At 35.1% G+C, this 12,797-nt stretch overlaps 1 protein-coding gene across 3 annotated transcripts; it reads right to left on the bottom strand.

Moving 5' to 3' along the window:
- Positions 1 to 1,903: 1,903 nt before the first annotated feature.
- On the bottom strand, positions 1,904 to 12,797 carry LOC128208196 (protein phosphatase 1B-like). Of its 3 annotated transcripts, XM_052911639.1 has the most exons (7): positions 12,514 to 12,797; positions 11,076 to 11,927; positions 10,737 to 10,854; positions 10,233 to 10,335; positions 9,338 to 9,395; positions 7,623 to 7,640; positions 5,311 to 5,324 (listed from the first exon to the last, which is right to left on the bottom strand). In XM_052911639.1, the coding sequence occupies exons 2-6, from the start codon at positions 11,919 to 11,921 to the stop codon at positions 7,632 to 7,634; spliced, it is 1,134 nt and encodes a 377-aa protein (XP_052767599.1). In that variant the 5' UTR covers positions 11,922 to 11,927; positions 12,514 to 12,797; the 3' UTR covers positions 5,311 to 5,324; positions 7,623 to 7,631. The 3 variants fall into 3 exon arrangements, with proteins under 3 accessions (XP_052767597.1, XP_052767599.1, XP_052767598.1); XM_052911637.1 differs by lacking the exons at positions 5,311 to 5,324; positions 7,623 to 7,640 and adding an exon at positions 1,904 to 5,221; XM_052911638.1 differs by lacking the exon at positions 5,311 to 5,324 and having other exon boundaries at positions 7,617 to 7,640.

Genomic DNA, 12,797 nt, shown 5'->3' with positions numbered 1-12,797 from the left:
ATACCTTCAAGGATAGCCTCAGTTATGGTGCCTTCAAGGATGGATTCAGTTATGGTGCCTCCAAGGATGGCCTCAGCTATGGTGCCTTAAGGATGTCCTCAGTTATGATACCTTCAAAGACGGCTTCAGTAATGGTACCTTCAAGGATGGCCTCGGTTATGGTACCTTCAAAGATGGCTTCAGTTATGGTACCTTCAAAGATGGCTTCAGTTATGGTACCTTCAAAGATGGTCTCAATAATGAAGCCTTCAGGGATGGCCACAGTTTTGGTGCCTTCAAGGATGGCCTCAATAATTGTGCCATCAAAGATGGCTTCAGTTATGGTGCCTTCAAGGATGGCCTCAGTTATGGTACCTTCAAGGGTGGCCTCAGCTATGTTGCCTTAAGGATGGCCTCAGTTATGGTACCTTCAAGGATGGCCTCAGTTATTGTGCCTTCAAGGATAGCCTCAATTATGATACCTTCAAGGATAGCATCAGTTATAGTGCCTTCAAGGATGGATTCAGTTATGGTGCCTTCAAAGATGGCCTCAATAATGGCGCCTTCAAAGATGGCCTCGGTTATGGTACCTTCAAAGATGGCCTCAATGATGGTGCCTTCAAAGATTGCTTCAGTTATGGTGCCTTTAAGGATGGCCTCAGTTATGGTACCTTCAAGGATGGTTTCAATAATGGTGCCTTCAGGGATGGCCACAGTTATGGTGCCTTCAAGGATGGCCTCAATAATTCTGCCATCAAAGATGGCTTCAGTTATGGTACCTTGAAGGGTGGCCTCAGCTATGTTGCCTTAAGGATGGCCTCAGTTATGGTACCTTCAAGGATGGCCTCAGTTATTGTGCCTTCAAGGATAGCCTCAATTATTATACCTTCAAGGATAGCCTCAGTTATAGTGCCTTCAAGGATGGATTCAGTTATGGTGCCTTCAAAGATGGCCTCAATAATGGCGCCTTCAAAGATGGCCTCGGTTATGGTACCTTCAAAGATGGCCTCAATGATGGTGCCTTCAAAGATGGCTTCAGTTATGGTGCCTCTAAGGATGGCCTCAGTTATGGTACCTTCAAAGATGGTTTCAATAATGGTGCCTTCAGTTATGGTGCCTTCAGGGATGGCCACAGTTATGGTGCCTTCAAGGATGGCCTCAATAATTGTGCCATCAAAGATGGCTTCAGTTATGGTACCTTGAAGGGTGGCCTCAGCTATGTTGCCTTAAGGATGGCCTCAGTTATGGTACCTTCAAAGATGGCCTCAATAATGATGCCTTCAAAGATGGCCTCGGTTATGGTACCTTCAAAGATGGCCTCAATGATGGTGCCTTCAAAGATGCCTTCAGTTATTGTGCCTTCAAGGATTGCCTCAATTATGATACCTTCAAGGATAGCCTCAGTTATGGTGCCTTCAAGGATGGCCTCAGTTATGGTGCCTTCAAGGGTGGCCTCAGCTGTGTTGCCTTAAGGATGGCCTCAGCTTTGGTGCCTTCCAAGGATGGCCTCAGATATGATACCTTCAAGGATGGCCTCAGTTATGGTACCTTCAAAGATGGTCTTAATAAAGGTGCCTTCAAGGATGGCCTCAGTTATGGTTCCTTTAAAGATGGCCTCAATAATGGTGCCTTCAAAGATGGCTTCAGTTATGGTACCTCTATGGACGGCCTCAGTTATGGTACCTGCAGGGATGGCCTCAATAATGGTGCCTTCAAAAATGGCTTTAGTTATGGTGCCTTCAAAGATGGCCTCTATAATGGTGCCTTCAAAGATGGCTTCAGTTATGGTGCCTTCAAGGATGGGCTCAGTTATGATACCTTCAATGATCCATAAACTATTGTCCCTTTAAGGGTGGCCTTAGCTATGGCACCAAGGTATTTACTTATAACCAGTATAAGGAGACAATGAAAACAGGCAATAGACAATAGTTAATATTTAATATTAATGGATATGAAACTATCTTACAAACATTCAGATGCTCGCTAGATCATTTATGCACATTTATTATTATAACAGAGTTCAATTTAGCGCTTGTATACTTGAACAATACAAAAACTAAATCAAGAATAAATGTAAAACAGATTTGGGTGCATTCGTGAAAAGAAACAATGACAATGAAACATGTACATAGTATAATTGCTTCCAAGCAAAACAATTATTCTTGTTTGCTCTATAAAAACACTTTCTTTTTTGAAAGAATTTTATCGAAGAGTTTTGCATTTTTCATACAACAAAATTCTATCAACATAATTATTAAATATGCATCAGAGGTTGAACTAAATGAACAATGCCATACAAAAGGTATAAGAACTGATTGATCTCATGAGCACAATATATAAACACATAAAACTGCAATGCCTTTCTCTCACAATGGCAAACATTTACATGTAAGTTTGAAATCAGAGCATATGCTAAATGAATGGTTAATACATACAAAACATAAAAAAAAACTTAACAAGATGGACAAAATAACATCGTTTTAGTTAACATTCCTATAAATTATTCAGTTGGGTGCTTTCTGTGATTGTATCTGAATATTTCAATTTTGAATAAAAAGAAAAATAATGGAATGGTTTAAAGAAGTTGACCAGAATAAGTATCTGAGACTTACACTATTCCATTTTAACATACAGCCTATCTAAGGAAGGTAAAATAAAGAAATTTTACAGGGGAGGTTTCTGTTTGGTTTTTGAGACAAGAAGTTTTTAAGAGTAAATCTCCGACCTGAAAATGCCTTCCTGTGATGTGTTGTATGTATTAATGGAATAACCCTAATTAAAATGTCGACAAACCGCGGGCAATTCATATATATTCATCATTGCTAAATCAATGGAGAGATTTACTAGTCACATGATAACCCTGGACAAATAAAAGCATGTTTAATTGAACTTAATACATTCTCATGTTAAACAAAGTATGGTACGTAATTATTGTTCTCCAATTTCGCATATGTCAGTTAAAACCTGGTAGAATTTACACTGTAGTACATTTTACTACAGGAACACAGAATTTTAACTATTTTTTTGTTATCTGCATAATCAGAATACAACATTGTAACTTGAATAATTATAAGGTATAAAACTGGTTAGGATTCATATCAATTTCTCCCGAACATGATTTGAAATTGTGAATAATTCTTTACAATGATTTTAACAACTGCATATAAACTCCTTCGAGCAAAGCATACCATTAATGATGATGTTAAGTGTTAATATCTTCAGCTGTTCAGAAAATATTTTTCAATGCTGATAAGCCTTTCAACTGTTCAGAAATTATTTTCAATGCTGATAAGCCTTTGTTCAGAAATTATTTTCAATGCTGATATGCCTATGTTCAAGATATTTCAGGGCAGACTGATGTCATATTGCAAAATACAATGACATCTTAATATTGATTCGTTTAATACCAAATGAAAAGGAATACAAAAAATATGAAAACAATGCCCTAAATGAATTATTCATTGCATCTTTATCCTATAGTAAACATGATTAACTAAAATTCAAAAAGTTACGATATAACTTAATCATTGTTGTTGTTTTTTCCATTAGTAACAAACACACACATTCTCAATCTATCATATCAATAACAATATTATTTTGAGATTTAATGGTTAAAGCAGCAGTAATTATTAAGTCTAAAGACATTCAATATTTTTTTATTTAGAAACTTATCAATATAAGAGAGCTATTCAACTACACCATTCCCCTTGAAGGCAAACTTAACTTTATAGAAGAATAGTCCTGTTGATTGACGATGAGAGTTTTCCATGAGGGTAAGTCCCAGGTTTTTTTCCCAGCGATTTCTAAAGCAAATAATCAAAAAGTTCTGAGTGCCTTAAAGTATAGGATTTTTCCCCAGATGTTAAAAAAAAATCCCAGATCAGAAATGTTTCACAAAAATGTTTGAAATTCTGTTCTTTGACTTTGATGAATAAAATAAATTGTAAAGTTTGTTGAACCAATTATATTTTCAACATTGCTTGATTTTATGACAATCTACACTAAATTCCAAGGGTATAGGTAATTTTTCAAAATACACCGAGAAAAACATGAACTCAAAATAGAAAATGCCTTCCTGGGGTCTGTATGTTTAAATTGAATAACCTTTATGGTCAAATAGCACTAACATATATTCTGTAAGGTCTTTGTTTTCAAATTCGACCTAGCAAGCCTAGCATTCCTCATCTAATAAGACAACATAACAAAACACAGTGAACTAGTCTATACGAAATGGACTGACCATTCACAATTAGAACATGGTCATACAAAAAGGTTTGTGTATTTAAAAATTGCAAAGCTATAAGATATCCCTACAGTTAATATCTGCAATTGTTATGAAGGTACAAATGTAAATTACATTATGATTGATAAATCTAGCATGCTACCATTTGCAAAGAATAGTCATTCAATAACCTCTAAGGTCCAATTATAATGGTTGCCCTTGTATGTGTGAAACTTATGCACAATACCGTCTCGTATTTATTCATGAACTTTTAGGAAAGACGCAATTTTATCATGTGCCATACATATAATTACAGGCTTTGCAATAGGAATGAATTATAATCAAAGACTCTAGGAATCTGATTATAAAAATTATGTATTTTTAAGACATGTTTTATTCTACCAACCTTGATCAATCTTTTCAGTCAGTTTTTCAGATTAACAGGGCTTTCAATAGACTTATTTAAAACTTCAAAAAAATCATGAAAATTGACTAAAAATAATAATAAATGATATCACACTAAAAATACAGTCATCGAAAATAAGGTTTTCTTGAAAAAAACAAGTGAAAATTATATACTCATATAATAAGACTATATCCCACAAGCCTAGATATAACCATATAACATTGTCCAGATATTTTTACAAGCTTCAGGGATTGCTTTGAGCTTGTTGGCATACGCTAATTATTTTGATCACTGAAAATATCAGATATACTTATTTACTCATGATATTAATACAAAAGTCATTTTCGCGCTCAAAGACCTTAGGCTAGTGAAAGCCCTGATTAACCAGCAAAACATTACAGATGTTTGTACAAGTATAACTGTATAAGTCCTTTGAGCAGGATTGCGCAATCCAGGCGTGTGTTCAGTATGTGTAGAGTGTAGTAGCATGTGTAAGGGCGGTTGTGTAGTCTCGCTGCCCAGCCGCCAGTAGAGGTATAGAACATTCAGTCTCTGCACACAAACCAGGGATGTAATGATGGTCATCATTCAATCGGTGTACCACCATCCTCGTCCTAAAATTTAGACAATGATGAAACATACAATTTGTGATCACCATCCTCATCCTTAAATTTAGATAATGATACAACAAACAATCGGTGAACCACCATCCTCGTCCTAAAATTAAGATAATAATGATACATATAATATATAACATTTTTCCCTGCATATCAAAGCATCTGTTTTCTTTTAACTTGACTTTCCACACTATTTTATCTCTGGGTATAGCCTATTTTCTGTAGTAAAATTCTGTATGTTTGACCATATCTTTTTCATTGACAGGGTTCAACAAATCATACAACATATAATATCCTGGCCTTTTCCTGACCAAATCGCATCTTCCACTGACCAAACTATCAGTAGCCTTTTAGCCCTGGAACTAGCGTCACCTGGCAACCTCAGCATTACATTCTTCTTTGCGCTATCCTCTACAAATTGTTTCCACGTCCCTCGATCTGACATGTTCCGAATTTCCCTGACTTTTGCCCATTGTCAACATTTTCATGACCAATTTAAAAATTCCCTGACTTTTCCCTGACAATGAGAACCCTGATTGAATTTACTATAGCGTTTGTTTGCTCTCATTCTTCATTGATGAACCAGTATCAACATATCGTAATCAAATTATTGTTATCAATAGAAGATTTCTGAAAAGTACTCAAATAAAAGACTTCTTGCACATTAATTTAGTATGAAAAGAAGTAGAATACTTTGATACTGGACAGCCATTTCTGCTGTTTATTTTTACAACATTTAAAAAGGAGCCAGGAAAAAGTTATTAGTATGTCAAGTATGTGTTCACCTTCACATGTTATGGTTGAATTTCTACACTACCCATAATATAAAGATTGAATGAATGCAAGAAGATACATGTACCTTTAAGTAGAAGTATTATTTATAAAAATAAGCATGCCAGTGTTTTTTTCCACTTTGAATGGGAATGGAGGTGGGCCCTTTGAAAGGGGGATTAATAAAAGCAATGTTCGGCAAAAAGGGGAAAAATTAAAACTTTTTATTCAACAAACCTATACCAGTACTAGTCAAATCCATGACTGGCACTATACTGCTACATATGCTTAATGTTTAGAGACCAATGCTCCTCTTAAAAAAAAAGAGTAGTTTTGGGGTTTTAAAGGGGATTTTTTTTCACCTGGGTAGGGGTAAAATGAATACTTCAGGAAGAGAATGGGGCCAAATTTCAGCCGCAAAAAGGGCCAGAAAAAAACACTGCATGCATAGATGATTCAAAGCAATCTATTGAGCAGAAACTCTATGCCTATAAGACTAATTACTGAAATTTTAACACAAACATTACAATGAAACACTTGATACAATATTGTTTAATGACAATAAAATATTTATTTCCAAACTGTATGCAACATGTAATACATGCGCTTTTTTTAATCGATAAATGTTGCAATTGGTGAACTAGACATGCTGCCATGTGACGAAAAACCAGGTTTTGAATATGCGCATTCAGAAAGATTGGGCAAATTGAACGAGTGATGGATATGTGTACAGATGGATAAGGGTAATCCTACATGTACATGCATAATATATGATTCCTTGTGCTTAGACCAGAGCTTTGTCTGCAAAACACTATCAATGTTGAGTCCAAATGCTGAATAGATATGATGAGATGATTCTGTGAAAAGTTCTTGAATTAATTAACTTTTTTTTGTTTGAATATTCCTGGTTTGTGCCGAGTTATACTAAAATTCCCATATGCAAGACCAGGTTTAAGCCAATTACAAGCCAAAATAAATTATTTAGATCAATAAACCTTAGGTGTGACCTTGACCTTTGATAAACTACAAACAGTGGTTTTGCATATGACATAGCTGCTACTTAGTTATTTTTTGCCATGTTATTTAACAGTCAAAAACAGTTTGCCAGCATCCCTTATTTTTTACCCCCCAAGGCATGGCCAAGTTACAGCCAGGACAAGCCAAAATAAGAAAAATCCTCAAGTATGACCTTGACTTTTGACCCATTCACATTGGCTTTGCACCCACTTGCGAACATGGTTAACACTTGTGCTCAGTAATTTTAAAATCCTCCTATGCATGGCAAAGGTAAAGTCGGGACATGACTCATTGATGCTAAGCTTCCTAGCCAACCTCTACTAACGTTCCAGATACTTAGAATCTAATGACCTAGACTTTTCAAACAAGGTTTTCCTATTAAAGTTAAAAAAACAAAAAACTTTTTGTCTCATAATTCCACTAAAATACTATAAACCATGCAAAAACAATACATTTATTAGACAACACTTTCAAAATTGTGACTGTTACATATCTCAAAATTGTGAATGTATTGTCCAATATTTTAATAGTATAAACTAGTGTGAAACTATTAATTTACAACACTGTGTACAGGCACTGCAAACAAATCATCAGTGTCTTCCATTCTTACCTCCCTTTCCTACGTAGCCTGCCATACAAAGCACAATGAACTGTTTACTTATACCAAAATTAGGTGATCTGCATGACATGTTATACTTATAAAATATACTAGGGCTTTAGCGGAGTTTTAAAAAAGGACAGGGTGCTGCAGAAAGGGGACAGGAAGCTGTGGGACAAAAGTTTGTTTGAATTCATAATCATATTTCATGTTTTAATCAAAACTCTTTAACTCTTTGAAGGCAAGAGGGTGCACATTTTGGTCTTCAAGAGGGCAGAATGGTGCTTCCAACAAAAGACAGGGTGCAGCACCCACCCATAACTGTCAAGCTAAAACCCTAATGAGAAAAAATCTCAGCAGAAAATCAATGGGAATATTAAAATCTTACAGGCTGTTGTCAGTATCAATTGGTAAAAAATAATTTAAGAGCTTCAAAAACTAAAAGGTACAGTAATTATTATTTATAGTTTATTATATTGTACACAATATTCATTCTTTTAAAACATGATAACTGTAGCGACCATCATTTTCTCATTCCAATGGTATTTGTATGGGATATTTAACTGGCAAATATCTTTAATCTCATGGGTTTCCCTGTCACTGTAACTTATATCCACTTATTTCCACAATGACAAGTCTTTATCTCTTTTTCTTTTCACATACATGTACAAGTTTATTATAGCTTGATATAAAGACTTTCATCACTCATCATTCTTTCAAAAGCAGAGAAACTGAAAGCAACTGTACCACACCATAGAGGCAGCATATCCAGTGTTTTCTCTCTACCTAATATGTAGCCAAAATAGGGCCACATTCAAAATTCAAAAATAACTACTTATTTTACAATTTTAGGAGCAAAATTCGCACAGCTAAAAAATAATATATTTTGCAACCAATTTTCCTTTTTTCTTCACAGAATGAGAAGTTTGTAAATTCTTATGATTAGTGTAATGAAGCATAAAGTTTACTGTTAAAAATGGTATTAGCCATATTTTAAGCACTTATTTAATAATTGATGGGCGTATTGTTCAGAACTTTGTTAAAGGAAGTTTGGAAGTACATGTATATTACTTCCTAGAAATGGGTTAAAACTTCCAAAATTGATTGCTTAGAAGTAAAAAAACTTCCATAATTTTGAAGAAAACTTCCAATGTTGTAAGCTTGGAAGTTTCAAATATCAAGAAATGAATTATTATAATATAAGTAGTGAATTTGGCAAGTTAAATTTGCAAATAATTTGATTTTTAATACCCTAGTTGAAAAATAGTGAAAAAAGATAGTGTTCGGAAGGCTTAAACTTCAACATTTCAGTGAAAAACTTCCAAAATTGTCTATGACAACATAATTAATGAGATGGATGTTAACCTTTCATAGGTGAAAAATTCTATGATAATCTCATATATTTAAATAAAACAAGTATGAGTACAGCTGATACAGTTGTCTGAAATTTCGCGTTTCGCAGAGCATTTAGTGTATCCATGAAACTTCCAGAGCAATAATGATTACAAAGTTAACAAAGCAGGGGTTAACAACCTTGTGAACTTTATCAAAGTTCTAAACAATCGGCCCCAATATTTTAAAAATCAGGCTTTTTCACAATTTGTCCTTTCACTATTTTCGAAAGTTAAATGGCCCTGGACCGATCCACAAAAAGATGAGAGAAAAAAACACTGATATCATTTCTACTGGAAGGTGATTTACATACTTGGTAGAGGCTTCAAACTTACATTGTCTTCTGGCTTTGGTGGTCGCAATTTATTTAAAATGGCCTCAACTGTCCCTCTCCTGTTAAAATATATATATAGATTAAGTAACATGGATATAATATACATTTTACATACATCTTCTTGATTATCACTTTTTAAAACTCTGTCCGGATTGTATGTTTGAACGAAGTATTTAAGTCTTTTAATGATGAAAGTCATTACAATTATGGTAAAACCTTTTTAATTTTTTCAATATATCACCTATATAATAAATTCCACAAGCCTTGACAAAGATTTAAATTTAACATAGAAAGACTCATAAACATTTTTATTAGCCAACAACAAATCAACTCAGGGCCAAGAATGGCTGAAAGCAAAAACCCCTGAGCTTAAAACAGAAAGGTCCCTGTGACTGAGTGTGCCAATTGGCTGGGCAAGTCCAGCGTAGTTTTTTTATTTATTTTGGAAATGGGGCTTCTGCATGAGATGGATTGAGAAAAATAATTATTTTGACTTAGGGAATGTTGATTTACATTTGGGAACTAATTATCTGTGTTAACAATGGGAATGGAGTAGAATTTTAGTCTGAAAATTGGTCAGAAAAAACTGCAGCGCCTTGGTGGGGGTCAAAGGAGAGGCCCTCTTTCAGCTCCTGGGTTTGAAGCACTTTAAGAGCCAGAGATTGCAATTAAGCATATCTGTACTAGTTATTCAAGATAATAAAAAAGAGCCAATTGTTGTTTCCCAATCTCGAGTAATACAGTAAGGATTCAGGCCTAAAAGAATATACATTTGATTCTGGTTATGTGACCAGCTTTTGTAACCCTACCCAAACCATTTTTTTTGCCTATCTATAATCTTAAGCCTAATCTCAATGACGGCAAGTGAAAACCCTGATAATGTGTAAAATTCCTACTTGGAGCTGAGTCCCCCGCCTGGGGGTAGACCCTCCAAGTCGCTGAGGACGTGCATCAAGTATGGGAGATCTGTGTCCAGTGAACTATCAGACTCCAAGGTCTCTGAAAAACAAAAACATGTACATGTATAATTATTTTATACAATTGCAGTGCCAAAAACTAAAAATGAGAACATTGAAATTATTCAACTTTAATTCCGTGTTTTAATTTCAACCCGTTTTAGGCTTCAAAGACATGTTTTAAATTTTGGCTATTTAGTATTATGATAAATTATCTTTACATCATTTTCCCATTTTGATAATGACAGGTAAATAACTGGAAGATATAGGTAAAAAAAAAATTAAATTTTAACAGATGGAATATATGGCAAAAAAAACAAATTTATGAACTTTAGAAGAAAATCTTGACCATCCTTCAAAAAGTGGTCTATTCTGTTGACCAATCAGGAACAATCAACTTTCCTTTAACATCAAAAGCAATAAATGTTGACAAACTCTTGTTACCTTTAATTTTTGCCTCTATTTTTGCATCTAACTCTGCCTCTTTTTTGATAGCCTCTTCTGAAAGCTTGGGTGCTCCTTGGAAAGTCACTATAACAATGCTCATGTTATCCCGACTACCCTGAAATAGAAAATTATATAGAGTTACAAATTAATCGTCTTCTATCAATTGCATGTTGTCCTACTTAATAATTGGCTTGTTGTCCTAATTAATAGAAAAACAAAACATTATCCAGCAATGCAATAAAATCTTCAATCGGTATTGTACATGTAATTATTCTGCTTTTCCATGGCTAGTAATAATTTTATTGCATAACAATTAAACTATGTTAATACATGTACCTTATATAAGCATGTATCAATCACTTGATTACAAATATTTTCCATGCTGCTCGTTATTTGCAGGCGATTGCCGACGAAGTCACACAGTTCTTCATTAGACATGACATCCCATATACCATCACAAGCTAGCACAAGAAATTCGTCCGCAGGGTCTCTGTCATAGGCAAATATTTCAGGCTCGGGTGACACAAGCTGCTCACAGGGGCCCATCCCTTCCACATTTTTGTACTCAAAGTCACCAAGGGCTCGTGATACAGCTAAAGAACCATTAACCCTCTGGATCATCACACTTCCACCTGCCTTTTGAATACGTTCTTTCTCAATTGGATTCACTGGCTTGTGATCTACGGTTGAGAATGCACACTTACCAGCACTACACAGCACCGCTCTCGAATCACCACAGTTTGCAAAGAAAATATGTGTGGGTGAAATGATAACACCAACCGCTGTTGAACCACTTTTATCCTGTCCACTAACCACTTCTGGCATGCTTCTTAGTTTTTCATCCATGCTCAAAAACCCAGCTTTAATTCCTGACTTGATGGCCTCAAGAGATGGTTGTGTTTCAGTTCCAGCGCTCAAATCAAATTTCTGAAAGTCACCGTTTGAGATGATATGATTCATAAGCTGATCTGAGCAGACAGCTGAAGCTTTGGCTCCAGCATGGCCATCAAAAACTGCAAAGAAAGACCAATCCTTGAGGCTCGGGAGCCCAATGACTGCTGCATGGGCGTCCTCCATTTCTACCCGCCATCCCTGCATGCTTGCAAGCCCATAGCGCAACCCGTTTCCAACACCACCCTCATTATGCTTGTCCGTCTTTGGCTTGTCAAGGAATGCACCCATTTTAACCTGAATATAAACGAAACCTTTTTATTACGATTATTAGGAGTTGGCAAGATATTAAACTAAACAACATTTTTGAACAGATTAAAGTTATCAAATTGAAGTCCAACTAACACTATGATCATGCTCCAATTTAACCTTTTCAAAGGCCTACATGAATGATAAAACAACTGTCAAATACCCATCAATTCTTGATTGTTCTTATGAAGTTAGCTAGTTTGCATTTCCTGAATTCATGCAGGCTAATATTGAGAATTTCACGCCAAACACAAGACAGTTATTATTTTAGTAGCTTTACAAAGCAATCAGTTTTTTAACATGGCAAGTCAATGCTACAATCAATTAGATCACCCAAGATCAGAAAGCCATGCCACTAATTCACAAAAGTAAATATGCCAAATATGATGACAGACTGTAAATTCGAAAGTCTATGAGAAGAAAACTTAATAATCATTTCTGATTTTGGCTTCGACTCATGCGCATTTTAAATGCAAATCATTTGTAATTACTAGTCTCATTCCAAAGAAGAATAAATGTTGATCAACTTACAACAAACACCATGTATAACATTTACTATCAAAGCCTCAATTACCTGTTGAATCTTCGCCGAAATGTGTTTACTTTCCTTCTCAACTTTCTGGCACCGCCATGCGATGAATCATCGAATGCCCCGGAAAACGGACATGAATACGATTGACTATATACAAAATAAAGGTCGGAAGCAGTTACTGTTTTCTGTTAAATCATTACGAGTATATTATACTAGAAAAGAACTTTAAACAGTTTGATTAAAGTTAATGAAGGTCAATTTCTAAGCGTTTGTGGGCATGCTCAAATTGTGTAAAATGCCCGGATGTTGTTTAAAACTTCCGGTTA

The sequence above is a fragment of the Mya arenaria genome, chromosome 11 (assembly GCF_026914265.1).
Source record: "Mya arenaria isolate MELC-2E11 chromosome 11, ASM2691426v1".
Classification (NCBI taxonomy): domain Eukaryota; kingdom Metazoa; phylum Mollusca; class Bivalvia; order Myida; family Myidae; genus Mya; species Mya arenaria.
The sequence above is the reverse complement of the archived record's forward strand: the minus strand, read 5'-3'. Positions and strand labels throughout refer to the sequence as shown.

Coding starts and splice junctions, on each gene's coding strand:
- LOC128208196 (XM_052911637.1), bottom strand. CDS start 11,921: ATGGGTGCATTCCTTGACAAGCCAAAGACGGACAAGCATAATGAGGGT. Junction 9,396..10,232: donor GGCGGGGGACTCAGCTCCAA/GTAGGAATTTTA, acceptor ATATTTTAACAG/GAGAGGGACAGTTGAGGCCA. Junction 5,222..9,337: donor CACCAAAGCCAGAAGACAAT/GTAAGTTTGAAG, acceptor TCTAAATTTTAG/GACGAGGATGGTGGTACACC.